This window comes from Elephas maximus, chromosome 1 (genome assembly GCF_024166365.1).
Source record: "Elephas maximus indicus isolate mEleMax1 chromosome 1, mEleMax1 primary haplotype, whole genome shotgun sequence".
Taxonomy (NCBI): Eukaryota; Metazoa; Chordata; class Mammalia; order Proboscidea; family Elephantidae; genus Elephas; species Elephas maximus.
The window spans coordinates 106488253-106511150 of NC_064819.1; the positions used below are offsets into that span (position 1 = coordinate 106488253).

At 48.2% G+C, this 22898-nt stretch overlaps 3 protein-coding genes across 3 annotated transcripts in view; 2 read left to right on the forward strand and 1 right to left on the reverse strand.

Annotated features, from left to right (window-relative positions):
• The window catches only part of TAF8 (TATA-box binding protein associated factor 8), a 30172-nt gene extending 23679 nt beyond the window's left edge, over positions 1-6493 (forward strand). The window contains exon 9 of the mRNA XM_049891931.1: positions 5979-6493. Coding sequence (XP_049747888.1) covers positions 5979-6057 — 79 coding nt within the window. The 3' untranslated portion in view covers positions 6058-6493. The remainder of the gene's footprint in view (positions 1-5978) is intronic.
• The window catches only part of GUCA1ANB (GUCA1A neighbor), a 74229-nt gene continuing 57394 nt past the window's right edge, over positions 6064-22898 (forward strand). The window contains exon 1 of the mRNA XM_049891951.1: positions 6064-6105. Within this exon, the coding sequence (XP_049747908.1) occupies positions 6073-6105 (33 nt within the window). The 5' untranslated portion in view covers positions 6064-6072. The remainder of the gene's footprint in view (positions 6106-22898) is intronic.
• C1H6orf132 (chromosome 1 C6orf132 homolog) overlaps positions 18433-22898 on the reverse strand; it is a 41635-nt gene continuing 37169 nt past the window's right edge. The window contains exon 5 of the mRNA XM_049891919.1: positions 18433-22517. Within this exon, the coding sequence (XP_049747876.1) occupies positions 22400-22517 (118 nt within the window). The 3' untranslated portion in view covers positions 18433-22399. The remainder of the gene's footprint in view (positions 22518-22898) is intronic.

The window sequence follows — 22898 nt, forward strand, 5'->3', positions numbered from 1 at the left end:
GAAGAAAACCAAAGTCACAAGGAAAATAGTAGTCCAAAGGACTAATGGACCACATGAACCACACCTTCCATCAGCCTGAGCCCAGGAGAACTAGATGGTGCCAGGCTACCACCACTGAGTGCTCCGACGGGTCACAATAAAGGGTCCCAGACAAGAGTGGGAAAAAATGTAGACCAAAATTCAAATTTACAAAGAAAAACCAGCCTTACTGGTCTGACAGAGACTGGAGAAACCCCCAAGACTATGGCCACCAGACACCACACTAACTCAGAACTGAAGCCACTTCTGGAGTCCTCTTTTCAGCCAAAGATTAGACAGGCCTGTAAAGTAATTACACATGTGAGGAACATGCTTCTTAGTTCAATCAAGTATAAAATTTTTCAGTGAGAAAAAAATTTGTGCTGTAAACTTTCACCTAAGGCACAATAAAATTATAAAAAGTTACAGTGAAGAAAACCCTTTTGGGCAGTTCTGCTGTGTCACATGGGGTTACTATGAGGAAATTAACAGCACCCATCAACAGGCAGCAAATAACAAGCAATCAATAAATAATATTTGTTAACAAAGCCATAGTCCACAGAGTTTCAATGGCTGATTTTTTGAAAGCAGATTGCAAGGCCTTTCTTCCGAGGTGATTCGGGGTAGACTCAGACCACCAACCTTTCAGTTAGTGTCCAAGCCCATTAACCACTTGGACCAACCGGTGAGTCCTCCTTTTAGGATGAGATAATTATGATACCTTGTCGGAGGGATTTAACGAGAGCCTCTGTGGGTGTGCCTTAGAAATGATGTTATTCCATTGCCAGACCTTTCTTTTTCTGTTGCTTTTAAAATAATAAATAATCGCTAATATTAATTGAGAACTTAATCTTGCCAGTCATTGTCCTAAGTGTTTTACACATTTTGACTCATTGAATCTTCACAGTTACCCCAAAAGTAGATTTTCTTACTGCCCCCGTTTGCAGTTCAGACCCGAGGCCTGGTGAGGTCAGTAACCTGCATCAGTCACCTGGCAGCTGTGTAGCAGAGGTGCAGCCAGTACGCAGGCATTCTGGTCCAGAGTTTACGCCCTTTACCTTTCACACTCTTGCCTTGTGACTGTACCTAATTCTATTCCTCAAATGCATTGAGCACTACTGTGTGTAAGGGGATTCCTGCCAGACACACACGCTCTTGTCAGCCTATGAGTGGGAGAAGAAAGGAATCTAGAACTGGGACCAGTTATGGAGAGTGTGACGGGAAAGCAGGCTAAAGTTCTCTCACTGCACCTGGGGGCACCTGGCAGAGATGAGCAGGAGCATTTCTGCTGGATTAAATGATGTGTTCCAGCATGAGTTAGGCTGCTCTGACAAAAAGTCCCCAAGATATAGTGGCTTAAACAAGGCAGAATGGTATGCCTTCCATGTAAACATGAGGAGGTGGTTCAGGGCTGGTTTGGTGGCTTGATGAGACAGAAGGCTCCTGTTGCATGGCTTCTCCGTCACTTTCGGTGTAGCTTGCATCTACTCTATAGAAGATAGTTTGCCACCCCAACTACTTCATTCACATTCCAGCCAGGGAGAAGAGGGAAAGGGGAGTGTATATGAGAGAGCTTACCCCTTCCTCTCATATGACCCCACCTAGCTGCAAAAGAAGCAAGAAAAGGTGGTCTTCAGCTGAGTAGCTCTTTGTCTAGGTAAAATTTGAGAGCTTTGTCCCCATGGAGAGAAGGGAATAACAGGTTTGGGGACAATCAGCAATCTGCCACAAGTAGGGCTCAGAGAGTGAACCCAGGAATGCCTTGTGGACAGGCAGCAAGCCCTTCTCAAGCACTGAACCCACCTGACTAGGCACCTTTGGCTCTCTCAGCCCACCCTGAGGCCAGCAGTCAGATGCTCACTCAAAAATCAGGGCCCCTCAGTGAGGTCTAGCCAGCTTTTGCCTCTAATGTGTTACTGTGTTGGCTGCCCCTTCCTTCTTCCCAGCTGTTCCTTTGACTTCCATGACGCTGCCCTCCTTCTTTGCTATTCTCCTACCTCTGGGCCCCCCTTTTCCTCACTGCCTCCCACCCACCCATCCAACTGGATGGTCCCAAAACACAGTCTCTGCTTCTACAAGATGGCGCATCTGCTCTTCCACCTCCAACTGTTCCCGCCCTGTGAGTCCTTAGCATCCAGCCATCTATAGCTTGCTCTCCACTGAGCTGTCTGGCTACACTTTCTTTTCAGCACAGCTGGATTTGAAGTTTTCACCTTTCCTTCCAAACCACTTCCATTCCCCATCTTTCCCACAGAAGTTAGAAACAGTGATAATAACAGCAGCCGACCCTTGCATGCTCACTTTGGGCCAAGACCACAGGCTATATGAACATTTTCTCAGTTTTCCAGCAATCCAGGCTAAACACTCTAGAGCTTTCATTTTTGTTCATCTTCTCTCTATCCAGCCACCAAACCCTCCCCTGTCTTCCTCCGTTGCCAGTCTGATGCTGTCTCATCCAGCCTGTGGCCACTGCCAGGCTCTTCTTCCTACTAGACTTACCCCTGCCGTTTCTTCCCCCGCAGTAGAATTTGCAGTCCTGCTTTGCAGCTTTCTACTCCAATTCCAAACTGCCCAACCTGGCTTTTGAGGGCCTCTGTCAACTCAGTGGATTGTTTGTTATAACTCTTATTTTTCTTTCATTGATTCAACAAATGTGGATCTGGTACCTTCTGTGTATGCCAGGCACTGTGCTAGGCTCTAAGCGTACAGTGCTAAACCAGGCAGACAGGATCCCTGCCCCTGGGAATTCACTCTGTGGTAAGACAAAGAAAACAAAACCAGAATCATGATGGCTTGTGGAGCAGTGCTAAGAAGGACTTAATGGGAATCTTTATGCCTTGAGAGGAGAAGGCCATTCTCATCACTACTGCATCTCGTGTCTTTGAGCTCTTCCCCCACCAAAAAACCAGACCTGTTGCCATCAGGTCAATTCCAACTCATGGTGACCCCGTGCGTTACAGAGTAGAACTCCATAGGGGTTTTCTTGGCTGTAATCTTTATGGAAGCAGATTGCCAGGCCTTTCTTCCACAACACCGCTGGGTGGGTTCAAACCACTAACCTTTAGGTTACTAGTCGAGTGCAAACTGTTCGTGCCCCCAGGAACCTTTCCTCCCCCACCATCACCTCATAAAACTTCTATCCTTCCAGCCTCTGTATCCTCTTGCCAGCCTACATCAATCTGTCCGTTCATTCACTCATTCAGCAAACATTTATTGAGCTTCTGCTGTGTGCAGGCAATGATCCAGATGCTGGAGTGGAGAGTATAATAAGGTCCTTGCCTTCTCAGAGCGTATGGTCTAGTTGGGGACAGACAACCCACAAACAACAGACACGTAACGTCAGGTCGTGAATTAGGGTTCTGAAAGGAAAGCGATAGCACCCTCAGGTTGGGTAATTTGAGGAAAGTTTAATAAAGGGATTACCTCCAAAGGTGAGGGCAAGGTATAGGGAAACCACTGGGGATAGTGTGGTACCTGGAGCTAGTAACAGGGAAGGGGAGGGAGCAGTTAGCCAAGCCTGCAGAGAGGCCTGTGTTTAGAGGCCCTTCTGCCAAGAGCTGAGACCTTTGGTCAAGGGGTCCAGTCAACACGCAGTGCCTCTGCAAAGGAGAGAGAAAACCCATTGCTGTCAAGTCGATTCCAACTCACAGCGACCCTGTAGGGCAGAGTAGACCTGCCCGGTGAGCAGCTGGTAGAGTCAAACTGCTGACCTTTTGATTAGTAGCCCTAGCTCTTAACCACTGTGCCACCAGGGCTCCGCAAAGGAGGGAAGGAGGAACAAATATCCTGGCCTCACTCTCCTCCCTCCCTCTCTCCTTCCAGTATCCCCCTGTCCTCAGGAATCCAGAGGCATGGGGTCTGTTGATGGGGCGATACCATCAGCACCGTCAGGGCACAGCAGGGTGAAATGTGGAATAAATGAACCTGGGGAACAGGTGAAAGGAGCGATTGTTACACAGTGCAGTACTGTGAGGAGTGAGGTGCTGAAGGGCTGGCTGTTTTACAGTGGGGAAGGAATGTTCCCTCTGGGCAGGACCCCGAATGCACTGAGGGGTGGCTTTGTGGAGAAGCATCCAGGAGAGGTGAAGCAAGTGCACAAGCCCTGAAGCAGGAGTGTGCCTGTCTCCTAGCAGCAAGCGGCCACCTGCCTGGGGTTCAGGGAAGGACAGGGGCCACACTGCAAAGCTCCTTGAGCCTGGGTAAGGGCCTGGGATGTTGTTCAGAGTGAGACAGGTGGCACTGGAGTGGCAGGAGTTACCTTTGCTTGTGAAAGGATCATTTCGGCTACTGGGTAAAGAATAGACTGTAGGGGCTACAAAAGACGCTTCTTTACACAACTGTTTCTCTTAGAGTTAGGTCCACGTAGTTTGGCATTTGACAAACACAATTCAGCCAGGGGACAGCCAGCCACTCTAAAACTGGAGGAACATTAGTCTCGGCCATTAGGGTGACTACTCGCTGCAGGTGGAGCCCGGCACCAAAGGGCGAGGGAGGAAGAATGCACACAGATAGCACTCCTTTCCCAGGGGAGTTAGCAGTGTAGTCAGGGAAACCAAACCAACACACTGGAATTGCTTCAACATCACTTACAGGAAAGAGAACAACTGTCAATAGAGGGCTGGACTTCAGCACTTAAGGGCTGAAGCCTGTGCCTGGATCTAAATGGGAAGGGGTTAGGAATGAAGCTTCTGGGAGGAGGTGAGTGAGGATGAGGGGGTGGGTCTGAGATGGCCTGAGGGTAAGTGAACCAGCTACCAGTGGTTCCGGACTTGATTCCAAGTCATGGCAACTCCACGGGTGTCAGAGTAGAACTGTGCTCCAAAGGATTTTCTGTGGCTGATTTTTCTCACATAGATCACCAGGTCTTTCTTAGGAAACACTTCTAGGTGGAGTTAGACCATCAACCTTTTGGGTTGCATCACCCAGGGATGGCAGCGTAGGTGAGGTGGGGCGTTATCTGACCCAGCATGAGAGGACTAAGCCACTGGAGGCGAGGCTGCCACCCCTGAGGCTGAGACTGTCTCAGCTCCCCCCCCGCCCCGGCTCCTGCGGTCCTCTTGTAACCTCTTCCGAGGCTAGTTTGGTATCAGTTGTAACCAGGCTTCTCCCATGTAAAGGGGCCGAGGTCCCTTTAGTGACCTTGGTCCGCAGATTGTACCCCAACACTCCCCCCTGGACTAGGGCCCTGGGAATGGGGTGGTTTGAACTGGTGGGCCCTCCTGCACATATCTGAGGTTAATCTTTCCCATGACAGTTACCGAGGGTCCAGGTTTGGGCAGGACGCTGTCCCATGCTCCATTAACCAGGCGAGATAGGGATGATCATACAAAAGCAAACAAAAGAAACAGAACCAATTGCTGTCAAGTCCATTCCAACTCATGCGACCTTTCGGAAGCAGATTGCCAGACTTCTCCCGATGATCCTCTGGGGGGCTTCAAATTGTCAACCTTTTGGTTAGTAGTCAAGCGCTTAATTGATTGTACCACCCAAGGGCCCCTGGGTGATTGTCAGAGGCTTTTATTTATTTATTAATGATATTGTGTTTTTTATGAAAGCTTACATAGCAAATTAGGTTTCCATTTAAGACTCGAGGGCACTGGGTGTTTGGGATACATGCTGTATAGTGACGTTGATTACTTTTCCACAATGTGTCAACATTCTCATTATTTCTATTCTGGTGGTTCTGTTTCCATTAATCTAGCTTCCCTGCCCGCTTTACCTTCTCATCTTTGCTTCAGAGTAAATGTTGACAATCAGAGGCTTTTAAATAGAAGGGTGAGGATCTTCAGAGGCTCTCAGGAGTTTTGTAGGTACAAGAGGAATGAGCTGAGCCTTTTTTGGTTATTTGCTATAATGTAAGAGACTTGGGGCCCCAAATCTAATTCTATTTCTTTTGGACTTTGTTATGCATTCATTTGTGAATTTTCCTCAACCACTGACACGGGCTTTTTTGTTCTCAGGCTTATACTGAATCAACTTCTAAATTCTCTGAACACCAACTCTCTGAACCCAGATGAGAGTGGTGGACAGCTGGCCTGAGGGTAAAAGGTTACCATGGACACTCTCACCCCTGCAAACAAGTTGAAGGTATTTTCCCTTTTCTTGAAGCTTGTTTGGCTTACCTTGATCTCTGTTTTATTATTAGTTTGCCTTTTCCTTCTTTCTTAAAAAGTTGTTTTATTTAATTTTGAATAGATAATATATGTGCACAATATAAAATTGAAAAGATAAAAAAAGATATTAAGTGATAAATAGGCACCTCCCTCTTCCCCTGTTCCCCAGGCTCCGAGTTCTCCTCCCTGGAGGCTACCGGTATGTTCGTATCAATATCACCTTATGTATTCTTTCAGAAACAGTCTACGCAGAAAATGCAAATGCTTGCTATATTTCCCCCCCTTTTACACAACAGTAGACATGACATAAGCTATCCATGTTGGGTTTTTTTTCATTCTAGTATATCTTTGGCAGTGGTTCCATGTCAATAATAAAGAGCTTCTTCATTCTGTTTCATGGCTGCATAGTGTTCATGGTATGGCTCTTCCATAAATTAATTTCTCCAGTTCCAGTTACTATATAATAAGTTATTCAACTAATTTAACCAGTTGGTGGACACACAGGTCGTTTCAGCCTTCTGCTGTTTCAGATGACGATGTAACGCGTAGCTTTGCACGGGTCGTTCCACTCTCTGTGCCTGTTTAATGCAGGACAGAGGTTGCCTACTTCTCAGAAGATGTACCAATTTACACTCCCACCTGAGTGCCTGTGTCCTTACACACTTGCTACCTCAGTGTCTTGAAACTTGTTGAACCTTGCCGATCTGACAGGTGGAAAACGTTATCTTGTGGTTTTAGTATAAGTAGGGTTGAGTATATTTTCCTACACTTTTTATGGTAACGATCAAGTATGTGTATGTCAGCCAGCATCGGGCACATAGTCATCGTGCCGTGTGATGATGCCCCAGCACAGGTGTGCCCGGGTAATCTGGCGACACAGAGGAAGGGAGCCCAAACTCTTTCTGGGTTGAGACTTCAGGAAGAGGGACCCAGGGCTGGTGACATTTGAGCTGGACCTTGAAGTTGACCAAGTGAAGCAAAGAAAGGAAGGACATTCCAGGCAGAGAGAACGGAAGACATGGAGTATGAGAGGAGCAACAAGGACTGAGCATGGAAACGAAGGTCGAAGATAGACACAAGGGCCTTGGAGGCCATGCTGAGGAGATGTCATTTGCAATGAGTCCATTTACTGAGTGCTTACTACATGCCAGGTGTTGTGCCAAGCCCTTGACATAGATTAAGTTTTTTAATCCTCACAATTACCTAATGAGGTAGGTACAGTTATTACTCCATTTACACAGGTATCACCTCATTTATTAATAGTACTATTATTTCCGCTGCTTAACAGAGAGATAACAGAGGCTTAGAAGGTTAAGGAACTTGTCCAGGGTCACAAAGCTACTAAATGGCACACCTTGGATTCGAGCTCCCCTGTCTCCTAACCATGTGCAAGCCGGTTCCCTCTGAGAGCTGGAAGTCAGAAGTGTGCTCATTATTGCATGGCAGGGGGAGGTGATACTGCCCCTCCCAGCCCTAAGGGGATGGAGCCTTCCACTGGGAGCAAAGAAAGGCTGTTCTAAGACCTCAGGTTCCCTCCCAACGTGCAACCAGTTTCTGAGATGGCTTCCTGGAGACATTCTGTGCATACCAAGCAAATACAGACATGGCCTTCCCTCCGCCTTTTTTTTTTTTTTTTTTTTTTAACAACTAGAGCCTACTGCATACGCTCTCCTACACTGTGTTTTTCCTCACTTACTCTCTTGTAGGTCATTTCCTATTGATACATAACGAGCTTCCTGATTTGTTTTTATGGCTGCAGAGTGTTCCATTGTATGTCTTATCATAATTTATTACCGGTTCTCTATTTAGAGAAATTTAGAACATTTCCAACAAACAATGCTGCAATGAAATGATGCCATTTGGCTAGTATATTTGTAGGCTAAGATCCTAAAAGTGGAATTCCTAGTCCACAGTATAGGTGATAGCATTTTGATAGCTAGTGCCAAATGCCCTCCAGAAGGGTTGTTTTAGTCATCTAGTGCTGCGATAACAGAAATACCACAAGTGGATGGCTTTAACAAAGAGAAATTTATTTCCTCCCAGTAAAGTAAGCTAAAAGTCCAAATTCAGGGCGTCAGTTCCAGGGGAAGGCTTTCTCTCTCTGTCAGATCTGAAGGAAGGTCCTTGTCCTCAATCTTCCCCTGGAGGAGGAGCTTCTCAGACGCAGGGACCCCAGGCCAAGGGATGTGCTCTGCTCTCGGTGCTGCTTTCTTTGAGGTCTCCCTGTCTCTCTGCTGGCTTCTTTCTTTTATATCTCAAGAAATTGCTTCAACACACAATCAAATCTCATAGATCGAGTCCTGCCTCACTAACACAACTGCCGCCCATCCTCCCTCATTAACATCAGAGAGGCAGGATTTACAACGTATAGCAAAATCACACAATACCAGGAATCATGGCCCAACCAAATTGATAACATACATTTTTGGGGGGACATAATTCAATCCATGACAGCATCCCTCCAGGAAAAGGAAAAAAGAGCCTGTCTCCGCACACCCTTGTCAACACTATGTTGATCAAACTTCTAATTTTTTGCCAACTTCAAAAGTGAAAAACAGTATTGCAGAGCATCTGTAGTTTGTATTTTTCTTATTATGACGGAGCGATTTTTCCGTGGTGTGATTTTAAAAGTACAGCATCCACAGTATTTTTCCTTGGAGTGATTTTAAAATACAATGTCTATAACACCGTAGCCTGGCCGAGGAGAGAGCCAAGATATTCTCCCTAAAGCAGCTTTCCCTTCCGCCCACGGAGCTGCAGGCAACCTCAAGTCTTTTCAGCTCAGGAATTGTCCTGGGGTAGGCACACGTATGTGAAAGGAGCTTCTCCATCTAAAACTGCACTCTAGGTATGGGAATAAGCCAGCTAAAACATCACAGTTGCTCCCCCGTCTTCGATATCCCCTCTCCACTGCCAGAAGCTGCCCCTTCCTTGACAAAGCTCCCCTGAAAATCCAAGTAGAACGAGCAAATTGGTTCTCTTTGCCCACATTCTTTGAGCCAGATGCGTGCTGGAGAATTACTATACTTGGTCCTAAGCGACCACGTACCCTCCAAGGTGATCAGCCTCTGGGAGAACAACAAAGGTCAAAAAAGACCCGCATTTAAGCATGGCCAAGTTTTGTTCTCCTACCCTCCACTGGTGCAGAACAAGCTTGTCACTGTCCCCACAAGCTTCTCAGAGATAGTGGGTACTGACCTCTGTCTTGATTGCTCAGGTGATAGGCCAGCTGCAGCCCTTTGATTGGTCATTCAGTCAACCGAGTAGATGTGGACCCTGTCCTCGAAGAGCCCATAGGACAGAGTAGAGCTGCCCCATAGGGCTTCCCAGGAGTGACTGGTGAATTCCATCTGCCGACCTGTTGGTTAGCAGCCAAATGCTTAACCACTGCTCTACCAGGGCTCCACATGAAAAGTAAAGCCTCCTGGAAATTTTTTTTTTTTTTTTTTAGTAGCAGCTTCAGGCTTCTCTCCTAGAGCTTAGGGGATGGGATGATATGTTTGTTTGCCCCCTTTTCTCTTTGGAAATCTTGGTGTAAAAATATTACAGATACTGGACTAATGAATGGTTCTCCCATTTACCATGTGATCATGAGAACCAGTTTTTTTTTTTTTTTGTATTCCAATAAAACTTTATTCAAAACAACAGCTGGTGGGCCTGAATTGGCCCACAGGCCATAATTGTCCAACCACTGGTGTAAGTTGTAAACAAGAATAACTTTTCTATGCTCTGCAAGTGCCCTTCTATTCAGTAAATAAAAACCCAGTCCCAGTGCTGCTGAGTCGATTCCAACTCATAGCGACCCTATAGCACAGAGTAGAACTGCCCCATATCTTTTTTTTTAATTCCACAATAGATTAAAGGTAGCTTATAACAAGAACAATGAAAATATATTAAATTAAATATATTTTCATTGTTCTTGTTATAAGCTACCTTTAATCTATTGTGGAATAAAAAACAAATATTAAATTAAAAAGCAGGACCAGGGAGAAATAGACATTAAAATAAATTAATATAGGGGTGAGGGAGTAGAGGGCCAGGGATAAACAAATAAATATATTGTATATCAGATGGTGAGAAGTGCCAAGGGAAAAAATACAGCAGGGTGTGAAAATACGCAGTGTAGGAGAAGGCGTATTATTCTTTTATGGGGTGGTTAGGAAAAAGCCTGGCATCTTCAAGAGGGTAACATTTGAATTAAGAGCAGATAACTCGAAAAAAGCAGTTGATGGGGCTGCAACAGCAAGTGCAAAGGGCCTGAGGCAGCAAGGGAGCTTAGTGTGATTAGAGTGGCTGGCATGGAATAGTCAGGACAGAGTGGTAGGAATAAGATTAGAGGTGAGGGAGGAGTGGATCATGTGGGGTCTTGAAGGCCATTGTAAGGACATTAGTGCTTACTGTGAGGGAGGTGGGGAGACTTCAGGGGCGCTGAGATCATCTGACTTGGTTTGAACAGGGTCATCCTAGAGGCTGTGTTGAGAAACGACTTCCACTGCAAGGGTGGAAGCAGGTAGGAGGCAAAAATTCATAGTGATAGTGGCTTGGACTAAGTGGGTAGCAGTTGAGGAGCTAAGAAATGATCAGAAGTGGTGTCTTCAGGTAGAACTGTCAGAATTTGCTGATGGTTTGGATGTGCCTATAAGTGAAAAAGCGGCCAAGGCTTGGGCCTGAGCAATCAGAAGATAGAGAGACCATGGGATGGGGTGGGCTTGGGCGGTCAGGAGCTCAGCTGTGAACACATTAAGTCTGAGGTGCCCTTAGACAGCCAAGTGCAGATGCTGAGTCAGCACTTGACTGTATGAGCGGAATCAGGGGAAGCTCTGGGAGTCATCAGGGTGGGAGTGATATTTAAAAAAAAAAAAGTTCCTGTCGAGTCTGAATCACTGAAGACATCATCTACTTCATCCAGGATTTAACTCCCTAATGACCAAGTTCAATCCAAGGAGAGAACCTATCTAGAATTCCTAGAGGGAGTGATGGGCTGCAGAGCCCTACCTCCGTGAACATCTACGATCACAACTGGTCGTGGTCGTTTTGCTTTGTTATACAGTGGACCTGCCTTCTCCTAACTCCTCCAGACACACATACAGTGTGGTGTGTGGTAGATGGTTGTTTTCTTGGTGAGGCCTAGCATGCAGGGAGACAGAAACCTGGCTGTGTCAAGGTAGAGTAAGATTTGTTGGAGAAATGTACGGGCAGAAAAACAACAAGGTGACTTGCTTCTCTGAGCTCTCCTTATTTCACGGAGAGGAGGCGCGCTTGGCCAGGCTAAGCTAGGATCACCGAGACAAGTGCTCAGGAGAAGGACCCTCCACCCCCCATCCCAGTTATACATTCTTAGGAAAGTTGGGAGGGAATAGGGATGCCCGGTTTACTATGTAACAATGGGAGCTTCCTGGTCAAGGAAAAGGGGGTGCCTTCAGAGCTTGGCTACTGGTATCAACTGGACACCTTGTGATCTTCCCTTGAATCACCTTGGACCTCCTGAGCTTCTTGCTAGATTATGAAAGAGGCAAGAATGAGCCTCCAGGGCCACCAAGGTTTCTGTCTTCGTAATGCCCATTTAACTTCTTGGTGCTTTGTTTTCTTACCTGTTAAAATCAAGGTAATGCTTGTACTTCAAGGATTGTGAAATAGGAGGTTTGCCTTCCAAACCCTTTCTCCACCCCCACGCTCAGGTATCTCTGTTCACCTTCACCAACGTCCTGCTCCCAAGCAGCCATCATCTTGAGGCTCCTTCAGGGGAAAATAGGCCAGGAGACCCGGCTTTAAGCTAGATCACTGGTTTTCTCAATTTCTGCAGGATTGACAGTTTGGGCCAGATAATTATTGCTCTGTGCATTGTAGGACATTTAATAGCATCTCTGGCCTCTTCCCACTAGATACCCTTAGGATTATTCCAGTTGTGACAACAAAAATGTCTCTAGACATTGCCAAATGTCCCCTGGGGGGCAAAATCGTCTGGTTGAAAACCACCGAGCTAAAATAAAACTCCAGGGCTACATATTCAGGCACCAGCAGGAGGCTGGTGGAAAAGATTTTGGGGCAGCAGGAATTTTCTTCCTCAAATCAGAACATACCTTCAGCTGTTTCCTCTGTTTAATTTCCCTGAGGCTAGACCTCAGGAATGTTCTGGAAGACAGGGTTGCCCAACACTTAAGAGCTCCAGGATTAGACTACTTGCATAGGAATCCTGGCTCTGCCACTGGCTAGGTCTGTGACCTTGGGGAAGTTACTTAGCCTTTGGGGTCTTCTGTTTTGTCATCCATAAACTGGAGATCACAAAAATAGCCACCTCCTGGGGTTATTGGGAGGATCATATGAAATAATACATGTAAAATGCTTAGAACAGTGCCTGACTCAGAACAAGGTATTGCAGGCCAGGTCCTCTGGGAGACTGAGATTCGTGTGCTGGAGGTTTACTGGGGAGCACTTTCAGGATCCACACCTGTCGGAGAAGGAAAGGAAGCCGGGTGGGGTTGGGGGAGAAGCTGGGCAGCCACACTCTTGCAACAGAGGCCTGAACCAACCCCTTGGGGAGCTCTGGAGCAGTGCTGACCCTTCAGAGTTGCCAGGTGTTGAGGAAAGGGACCAGTCATTGAGTGTGGGCTGCCCCCAGGGAGGGAGTGTGATCCTGGGTGAGGTGGCAAAAGCAGGTCCTAGAGAGGGATCAGCTGAGATCTATCAGCTGCAGGCTGCACTTCTGGTAGCTGCGGGAGTGAGAGCTTTGATCCTGAAAAGGGAGAGGGTCCAGGCAGCACAGTGCAGCTGTGAGCGCTTACTAAATGGTAGGTTATGATGAGGCTAAATTTAAATAAATGTAAAAGTGCCTTTAAGGGACTGTGGGCACCCTGGGAGTTCCTGCCAGACTAACAGCGACCCCTCCCCCAGTTGCTATCAAGTCGATTCTGACTCATGGTGACCTTGTGTGTGTCAGAGTAGAATTGCACTTCATAAGGCTTTCAGTGGCTAATTTTTCAGAAGTAGATCACCAGGCCTTTCTTCCGAGGCACCTCTGGGTAGACTCAAACCTCTAACCTTTCAGTTAGCAGCAAAGCATGTTAACCATTTGCACCACCCGGGGACTCCTCTGATGTTAGGTGCCATCAAGTCGACTCATAATGACACCATGTGACAGAGTAGAACCACCCCATAGGGTTTTTTTTTTTTCCCAGTGATAACTTTTTTTTTTTTAATAATTTTTATTGAGCTTTAAGTGAACGTTCTCATAGGGTTTTCTAGGCTGTAATCTTTACAGGAGCAGATCGCCAGGTCTTTCCCCCGTGAAGTGGTTGGGTGGTTTTGAATTGCTAACCTTTCGGTTAGCAGCCAAGCACTTAACTGTTGAGCCACCGGGACTCCTTAGGGACCCCTGTAGTGTCCCACTTGTCCCAAGCCCGTTTTCTCTTCTTATTTCCCTCCCGTGGGCAGGCGGGACTCCGGCAGAGGCACTGTCACAGCCACCCCAGATACACAGTCCATCATCTTTTGAGGCAGAGAGCAGCCAGCCAGTGCAGTTTGCCAAGTTTTGTGGCCCTCCAGCTGTGTGACCTTGTCAAGGTCACTTGACCTGTCTGTACTTTTTTTTTTTTTTATTGTACTTTAAATGAAGGTTCACAGAGCAAACTAGCTTCACATTAAACAATTAGTACACATATTGTTCTGTGACATTGGTTGCCAACCTTACACATGTCAACACGCTCCCCTTCTCAACCTTGGGTTCCCTTATTACCACTTTCCTGTCCCCTCCTGCCTTCTTGTCCTTGCCCCTGGGCTGGTGTGCCCATTTAGTCTCACTGTGTTTTATGGCCCTGTCTAATTTTGGCTGAAGGGCAAACCTCAGGAGTGACTTCATTACTGAGCTAAAAGGGTGTCCAGAGGCCATGCTCTCGGGGTTTCTCCAGTCTGTCAGACAAGTAAGTCTGGTCTTTTTCATGAGTTAGAATTTTGTTCTACATTTTTCTACAGCTCTGTTTGGGACCCTCTATTATGGTTCCCATTAGAGCAGTCGGTGGTGGCAGCTGGGCACCATCTAGCTGTGCTAGACTCAGTCTGGTGGAAGCTGTGGTAGTTGTAGTCCATTAGTCCTTTGGACTAATCTTTCCATTATGTTTTTGGTTTTCTTCATTCTCCCTTGCTCCAGACTGGGTGAGACCAATGGAGTGTCTTAGATGGCCGCTCCCAAGCTTGTAAGACCCCAGACATTACTCATCAAAGTAGAACATAGAACATTTTCTTTATAAACTGTTATGTCAGTTGAGCTAGGTGTTCCCCCAGACCATGGTCCCCACAGCCCTCAGCCTAGTAATTCGGTCCCTTGGGAAATTTGGGATGTGTCTATGGAGCTTTTGTGACCTTGACTTGGACAAGTTGTGCTGGCTTCCACAGTATTGTGTACTGTCTTACTCTTCACCAAAGTTGCCATTTATTTATTGCCTATTTCATGTTTTTCCATCCTCACCCCTCCCCTCCCGCATAACCATCAAAGATTGTTTCTTTTTCTGTGTAAACCTTTTCATGAGTTTTTATAGCAGTGGTCTCATACAATATTTTGGACTTTAGTGTCTTCATTGGGAAACTGGTAGTGGTACTACCTGCCTTCTAGAGGACTGGGATGATTAAATGTGATAGTGCAGAGCAGGCTTCTCACAGCATGGTCGGTCCCTGTACCACCAGCCCTGGCAGCAACATCTGGGAACGTGTTAGAAATGTAAATCCTTGGCCCTACCCCAAGACCACTGAATCAGAAACTCTGAGAATGAGTCCCAGGAATCTGTGTTTTAACAAGTGCCCCAGTGATTCTGATAACACACTCAAGTATGAGAATTACTTATGTACTGGACAGCACTTAGCTCTGTGCCTGGAAGAGCCATGTCAAGGTTTAATCTGAATCTGAATCTGAACCTGAATTCCACTCCTTACCTTGAGTTCTGGTAGTGCGGTGGTTAAAGCCATTGACTGCTAATCAAAAGATCGGCAGTTCGAAACCACCAGTGGCCCCTAAGGAGAAAGATGTGGCAGTCTGCTTCATAGTAGAGATTTACAGCCTCGGAAACCCTATGGGAATCCACTCCCCAGCAGTGGGTTTTTTGGGTTTGAGTTCAGGTGTCTGTGACCAGAGCGCCACCTGCTGACTGAAGCCTGCTCCAATGCACACATGTTGGTAGCGCGGAGTCAGTTATCTCATGTTGAACTTATGTGGTAGAGTAGAACGGCTCCGTAGAGTTTTCTTGGCTTTAATCATAATGGAAGCAGATTGTCATACCTTTTCTTCCGTGGTACTGCGGGGTGGGTTTGAACCACCAACCTTTAGGTTAGCAGTTCAGCACAAACCATCTGTTCCACACTTAAGGATCACAAAGTACACTCAGGGATGCTGGGTTAGAGACCCATTAGGCAAGGACAGCAGTGCTGGCCCCCATGGCAGATGGCACAGATGCCTCCTCATCATGCCTCTTCCATCCCCTCTAGAGAAATCAGGTTAAAGTGAATGTCAAGGGCAGCTTTAAATGGCCAAGAGAGGTCACCAAAAGACAGCAGCAGAGTGTGTGTGTGTGTGTGTGAGTAATAACAGGTACTTTTTACTAAGTGTTTAATGATGAACACTCCATAGGAAAAGCAAGCAGATGGCAGCCCTCCTTCCTCTCCCCTGCTCATGCACGTGTCCCCTTAAGGTCACAGGGCTGGGAGCCTTCATCTCTGAGGGCAGCCTTGATGAGGTCACAGGCCAGCAGGGACCGCTACACAGGGCCAGGCTGTCCCATGTGGTCACCTGCTGTTTGGCCACTGGGTTTGCCTTGGTGGGAGAACTTTCTATTCCTCTGCTCCATATTTCAGTTATTTGTGTATCTGTCCCCCGCACTTGACTCTGAGCCTATTACCTGGCTACTTGGCTTGTACCAAGTAGCACCCTAGCAGTTCTGAATTGAAATGATGGGGTTTTGTGCTACTCTTGGCATCTTTGGGTGGTGCAAACAGATAACATGCTTGGCAGTTAACTGAAACATTGGAGGTTCAAGTCTACCTAGAGGTGCCTTGGGAGAAAGGCCTGGCGATCTACTTCCAAAAAATTGGCTATTAAAAATCCTATGGAACATAGTCCTACTCTGACAGACATGGGGTTACCATGAGTCAGAATTGATTTGATGGCAACTGGTACTGGTATACTTAGGTATTTGGAAAAAATGCTGGAAACTTTTGAGCAAAAAGACAGGAAGATGGTAGATAGGGTATATCCAAGTGTGTGTGCGTGGTCTGTCTGTGTGAAAGAGAAAGCAAACCCTCCCAAGTGGCTCAGGAAATAAACTAAGGCAACAATGGAAAGAAGTGGCAGGAGAGTCTTACGTAGTGAGGGAAGGTGAAAGGAGTTGGGAGCCTCGGTATGTGGAAGACAAGATTGAAGAAACTGACCTTTCAGGTGAGAGGGGAATGTCACACAGATGGGTAGCCAGCCGTGTCCCACTTCTTCAGAAGGTAGCACTAGGGATAGCTGTCCTATGCTAAAGTGAAAGAGACTCAAAGTAACAAGGCTGTTGGGTCCCCACTCTGGGCTTACATCCCTCCTAGGCCCTGAGGACCCTGTGCAGGGACTAAGCCCTTAATGACAACAACACCTAGAACTGGGAGGCCCTCCTCTTGAAGGCAGGCTGCCCAAGTGGAAAGGGACGGCGGACAGGTGGGTCCTGAGACCCTCACTCTCCTTGTTGTTGTTGTTGTCAGGTGCCATCAAGTCGATTCCGACTCATAGCGACCACATAGGACAGAGAACTGCCCCATAGGGTTTTCAAGGCTGTAACCTTTACAGAAGCAGACTGCCACATCTTCCTCCCACATCTTTCTCTCATGGAACAGCTGGTGAGTTTGAACTGCCAACCTTTTGGTTAGCAGCCGGGCACTTTAACCATTGCACCACCAGGGCTCCTTCCCTCTTCTTGGGGTTCTGTAAATCCTCTGGCTGGCTTCTGCCACTCTGGCCCCCAGACATGCTATCCTTCTCAATTCTGTGATCCACATTTGGCGGAACTATTGGCCTTGGTGCCTGTAGCACAGCTGAGATGGGCTGGAGCACTCAAAGTAACTTTACTAAAGATTAAAGAGCAGAGGGTAATAAGCAGAGTACAAGTCACTGGACAGTGGGAGCTGGCACACTCCAGGTAGCTGGTGCTCTCAGAGGGAGAGGCCCTGCCCTAATCTGAGGGCTGCCTGAGGTCCCCATACCCTAACCTTTTTTTTTAAGGATCAGAATGTCCTCACCTGGTACCGTCACTGCCACTGGGAGGGTAGTGTGTCTCAGCCAGGAGCCACTCCAGGGCATCTTGACACCTTTATGATGAAACTTTAGAGGCCCATCCCTAAATCCATAACTTACTGCCATCAGAGAACCTCCGCATTAGATGATTAGGTTACACACTTCTAGAAACAAGAGGGTTAGGTGGCCTGGAGTCCACAGGAGACATGGCAAGCTCCTTGCCTCCAAGGAACTCTTTGTCTACTTGGTAAGATGAGATTAATACCAGTGAAACAGACTAGTGCTTGACAGCATTTGATTAAGTACTAAAATGTATCCATTTAGCAAACATATATTGAGCACCTACCTGCTAGTGCTAGGGCAGCACTAGATGCTGAGGATGCTATAATGAATAAGACAGGAAGCCCTTGCATTGTGGAGATTACACGTGGAGCAAGTGATGTCAGTGTGAGGACGGGGCCAGGGGGCTGTGGGAGCTGACGTGGACTGGGGGAGTGTCTGCAGTGAGGGCTAAGGATGAGGAAGCAGGACTCAGGGGAAGAGGGTGCAGAGACGTGGCAGGAGAGGGCTCTGAGCAGTGTAGGGTTGGGAGGCCTTCCTGCAGGAGCTCTGGGTTAAGCTGGACCTTGAAGAGTGAGTCGGACTTTGAAGAAGCAGAGCAGACAGAAGTAGTGAGAGAGGGATGAGTATGTGGGGATAATGGAGCCATTGCTGGCTGCTCTGATCTCACAATTGTGTGAGAAGGAAGTTAGAAAAACATAATTCCTTTTGTAGAGGCTGAATTGGAGTGGATGGCCAGGCATCCCCGTGGAAATGTCCAGGAGGCACTTTCAGAGTTAGACATGTGGACCTCAGGTGCAGGTGAGAAGGGGAGTGACACTCCCTTAGCCTTCTGAAGTAACTGCAGAGAAGGAAGTCTGAGAACCTAAGAGGGAGCCCAGGACCCCTGGTGGAGGAAGGGAGTCAGCGTGGAAGACAGAGGACAGATCAGATAGCAGCTCAGAGGATTCTCAAGGGGGGGTGGGGAGGGTGAGGTGGGAGTGGCTCCTCCGGGCTACGTACGGGGCTCTCCAAGCCCGTGTAAATGAGGGAGTGTGAAGAATGTATTACTTTGGTTTCCCTGCACTCCCAGAAGTGCACCTTCTCTTACCTTCCTGGCCAAAGACATCCCCAGAGGCCCCAACAGCAGGTCCTCTGCAGCTGGCCATCCCTGGGGCTGTAGAGGGGGACAGCTCAGGCTCTCTGCCTGGTATCAGTAGCCACCCATCTCAGAGAGCTGCCTAATGATGGGGTGCCGGCATCACCTTTGATGGCAGAGATGAAAGCTGTCACAGGCCTCTGGGGGTGGGCAGATGGGGCCAGCAGGCAGGGGCAGGCCCGTGTGGTAGCTCAGCAGTGTAGTGACCTCTCCCTCACACCTCTGAGTTCCAAAGTTGCTTCTATCTATTGTTTCCCCCAGAAGCGAGCCCAAGGCTCACAGGAAATGAGGAAGCCTGTCTTCCTTAAACAAGCCTGGGCCCAGAAGCTGGGCTAATCCAGAAAAGGTTTGGAGGACGGGCCTTTTCACACATTGCTGACGCCAGACCCCAGGATTATATAGCACAGTGTTCCCTGGAACCTGCCCCAGCTGTTGCCCAGGGCCACACAAGAGAGGTGGGGTTCTGGTCACTGGGACATGGGGACGCTTCAGAAACCAAGGTGTGGTTAAGCTGCTCCACTCCTGCCCATCCAGAGTAGCTTTGCCCTCCTCAGCTCCTCCCCCACCTCTACTTTGATGGAAAGATATAAATTGGGGGTGTAGCAGGATGAATGGGTGAGAAAGGAGGCAGCTGTGACAAAGTGTGTAGAACACGGGTTTTGGAGTCACGTAGGCTCTACTGAGCAACTCACTTTTCTTCTTAGAGCCTTAATTTCCTCCTCTACAAAATGGAATTAGGAGTGTTACTTTCCCAACATATCATATTTTGTGAGTAAATGAGAGATAAATAAGTTGGTAGTTAAGGTGACCACTGTCACATCCAAGAGTTCTCAACTCGAAGTCCATGGAGCCCAAATTTGGGGGATCTGTGGATTGCCTGCAATACTGTGTAAAAATGCACATGTAGCATCTTTCTGGGGGTGAGGATCCAGCTCTCTGCAGCTTCTCTAAGAGGTCTGAGGCTCAACAAAGTTTAACACCCACAGCACAAGTCCACCCCACTCCCCACTTTGTAGCTGGTCAGAGACAGAGCCAGGACATGTATCCCTGGTTGTCCACCCCTTAGTTCACTTCACTGCTCTCTACTGCCTGTCAGGTGAGGTGAAGGGTGAGGAGACAACAGGGAGAAGAAACCAGACCTCCTAAGCCCTACTGGGTGCCGGGGCCTGTCTTCTCTGAGTTACAGGATGAGGGCATCATGGTGAAGGGTGGGAAGACAGTAAGAGACAGGAGAACAAGGGAGCCCCAGAGATGGGAGAGGCCTGGGAGGCCCTTCCTGGAAGCACACGTTGCCAAATAAATGAGTCATCCTCCCAGTCGCCCTTCCCCAACAACCCCCCACAAAGGATTCAGAGGAGGAAACAGTTCTCTCTCTCCATTGTCTCGAGATGACATCTCTGGTTCTCAGTTTCTTCTTCTGGCAAAAGTTGTGTGTGTGTGTTGCAAGAACAGCTCCGTCGAACAGGTAGGTGAGGTAGGAGGTTCAGAGAAGATACCACGTCAGAGGTTCAGAGGAGGGCCATGAATGTAAGGCAGTCATCACCCAAAGATACTTTTTATTGAGCAATTACTGAGTGTGGGGCATGTGTGGGATAAATGTCACCACCTCAAGAGGCCTTCCCTGACCATCCTGCTAGAGTAAATCCACTCGTCTCCCCCACTCCATTATTCTCTTTTTGTCACAATTTGATGGTTCTGTATGTTCTCTTTTTATTCTCTCTCTACCTATTAGACCGTAGTCTTGGCAAGGGCAAGGGTCATGTCGGTGTGGGAGCATGCAGTGCCTGGTATCTAGTAGGCACTCACAGTTAGTAAACGAATGACTGTCTTTAATCTTCACAACAGCCTTATGAGGTAGGTATTATTATCACGCCCGTTTTACAGAAGAAGAAACTGAGGTTCAGACAGCCAGAGACTTGCTTAAAGACTTTTTTTTTTAACATGACTTCAGTTCTGCTCCTCCCCCTTCAGGGATTCGAAGACCCAGAAAACCTCAAGGTCAGAAGAAAAAGTCTGGCCCGGCAAAAATGCCTCACCAGTTCAAACTCCACCCTTGGCTCAGCCCTCCTCAGCTGAGCTTCCCAACCTCAAGGTGGCATCACACCCCGACATCTCCCAGTCATCCATCCACAGCTGCAGAGCTGGAGGCCAGTCCAAACTGGCCTGATTACTTCCCAAGCCAAGTGAGACCCAGCCCTTCCCTGCCTACCCCCAGAGAAATGTACAGCTGGGAGTCCACACCCCACCCCTCAAGCCTTAACACAGCAGATAAATTAGGGATTTTTTTTTTTTATAAAACATCGTACAGGGAAATTATGTACACATCCATAGAGAGAGTGCTGGCGCTGAGGTGGGGTTTGCTTCTTGAACACGGGTGACCTGATTCTGACACATCAGGGTGGCTGGCCTCAGCACTCTCTTTCCCTAAAGCTGTTCACCTGCTGTCCCAGTTACCACAAATCCTAAGGATCCAACATCTTGTCCCCCAAAGGGAACAGCCTCCTGGCTGCCTCCTACCAGCCTGCTTTTTGAGGTGGATCACTCCCCTGCCCTTCCTCCTCAGTGAGGGAGCCTGGCTTGGCCTGGTCCCAGGAATTCAACCCTCCAGGACCTGAAGACAGGGAAGACAAGGAATATTGTTTCCTGATATGTCTGATGACCATGTATCATCCAAACCAGGGCATTTTTTAAGATGGAAGAGGGTCTAAGTCACTGGTAACCAGGCATGGACCTGGGGTGCCCAGGCAAAGGATGAAACGGCCACCCTACTGATAGGCCTTCCCTGCTTTGAACTATTGGTCCAGTCCTGCCACTCCTGACTTTCCAAAACACACCCCCATGAGCAGCCAACTCCTCACAGGTCCCTATTCCCACTCTTCATGGCCTTCTGGCATCAATAATATTGGTGACCTGGTGGTGAAGGGTGGTTGGGGATGGGGTCTCCTCCTAGTCCCATATAGGACCTGGCCATGTAAGGCCTCTGGTATCAACCCCTGGCTCTTCTGGTCCAACCCCCAAAGTCATAGCCACATGGGTCTGAGTAGAAAAGTAGTAGGGGGTGCTGTGGGGAGACCTAGAGGTGGGGAGCAGGAGAGAGGTGAGGTTAATATCTGCAGCTGATTAATCGTCACCCTTCCCATCTCCCCCAGGGCCCAAAAGGAAAAGATGTGGTCCAGCACTGATGTATCTGCCTCTTATCCCACACTTGCCAAGACTCCTCTAAGCCTCCCTGTAGCTAGGGGCCAGGCCCAGGGCAATATGAACCGTCAGTTCCCCCATGCCTGCCCATGGCCAATGCAAAGCACTTCTGTTCTAGTCCCTTCTCCACATGCCCTGCACATTCCTGGTCCCACGTGCCTTCTATGCTAGGAACCGCAGGTATCACCTCTTAAAGGGCAACTGGCGGACTTGTTGAAGCCAAAGAGATCAACCTGTAGCTCCTTGCACCCCAACCTGCATCACCACCATCCTGTTGGGTTCCAATTCAGAGTTTAGCACCTCATCCCTTGCTTTCAGAACCTTGCTTGGGAGGCCATGCTTTGTAAAACTGTTTTAAATAAGTCTTGCTAAAGCAGACAGTGCCAGATAGCAGAAATTCAGGCTCCAGGCCCGTACAGGCTCCTCCTCACCTCCATTTTCCCTCCTACCCCAGCTGCAAATAGTCGATAGTCATACCACTGTTGGTCTTCCCTGGGCCGCTGTCTCTCCTTTTGTCCCTCTACCTGTGTTCAGGGAACAAAGACTCGTCTGTGTCCCTCCCGCCCCCCACAAAAACAAGTGCCCAGACCAACCCCTTGGAGCAGTGCTTTGACAACCCCAGTCTCAGGACATGGCTTTCCGATAGGCCCCTGAGTAGGCAAAGGAGATGGGATGGTGGGTGCCAGGCCTCACGGTGAACGTGTTCACGGGGTTGCCATAGTGGGGCTTGCTGTGGGGCGACCTGGAGGCAGGGAGCAGGAGAGAGGTGAGGTTAATATCTGCAGCTGGTTAATCATCACCCTTCCCATCTCCAGGGCACGAAAGATGTGGTTCAGCACTGTTGAATCTGCCCCCACAAGCCTGGGCTGACCAGGGTGAGACCCCAAGGCCACAATATTTGTTCAGAAGACACGGGGCTCCCCTTCCCCTTCTAGGCGCTGCTGATCACAAACACATGCCCAGTGTCCTTCCACTGAGAACTCTTCACTTCTAGCCTGGACCTGGATCCATCAGCCCCCCTCTTCCCCCTTAACCTGAAGCCCTGGGACTCCGGGGGGTGGAGAGAGGACAGAGAAGATGGGGAGCTGGTGGGGAGAGGAGGAGGATGGGCAAAGAGACTGAG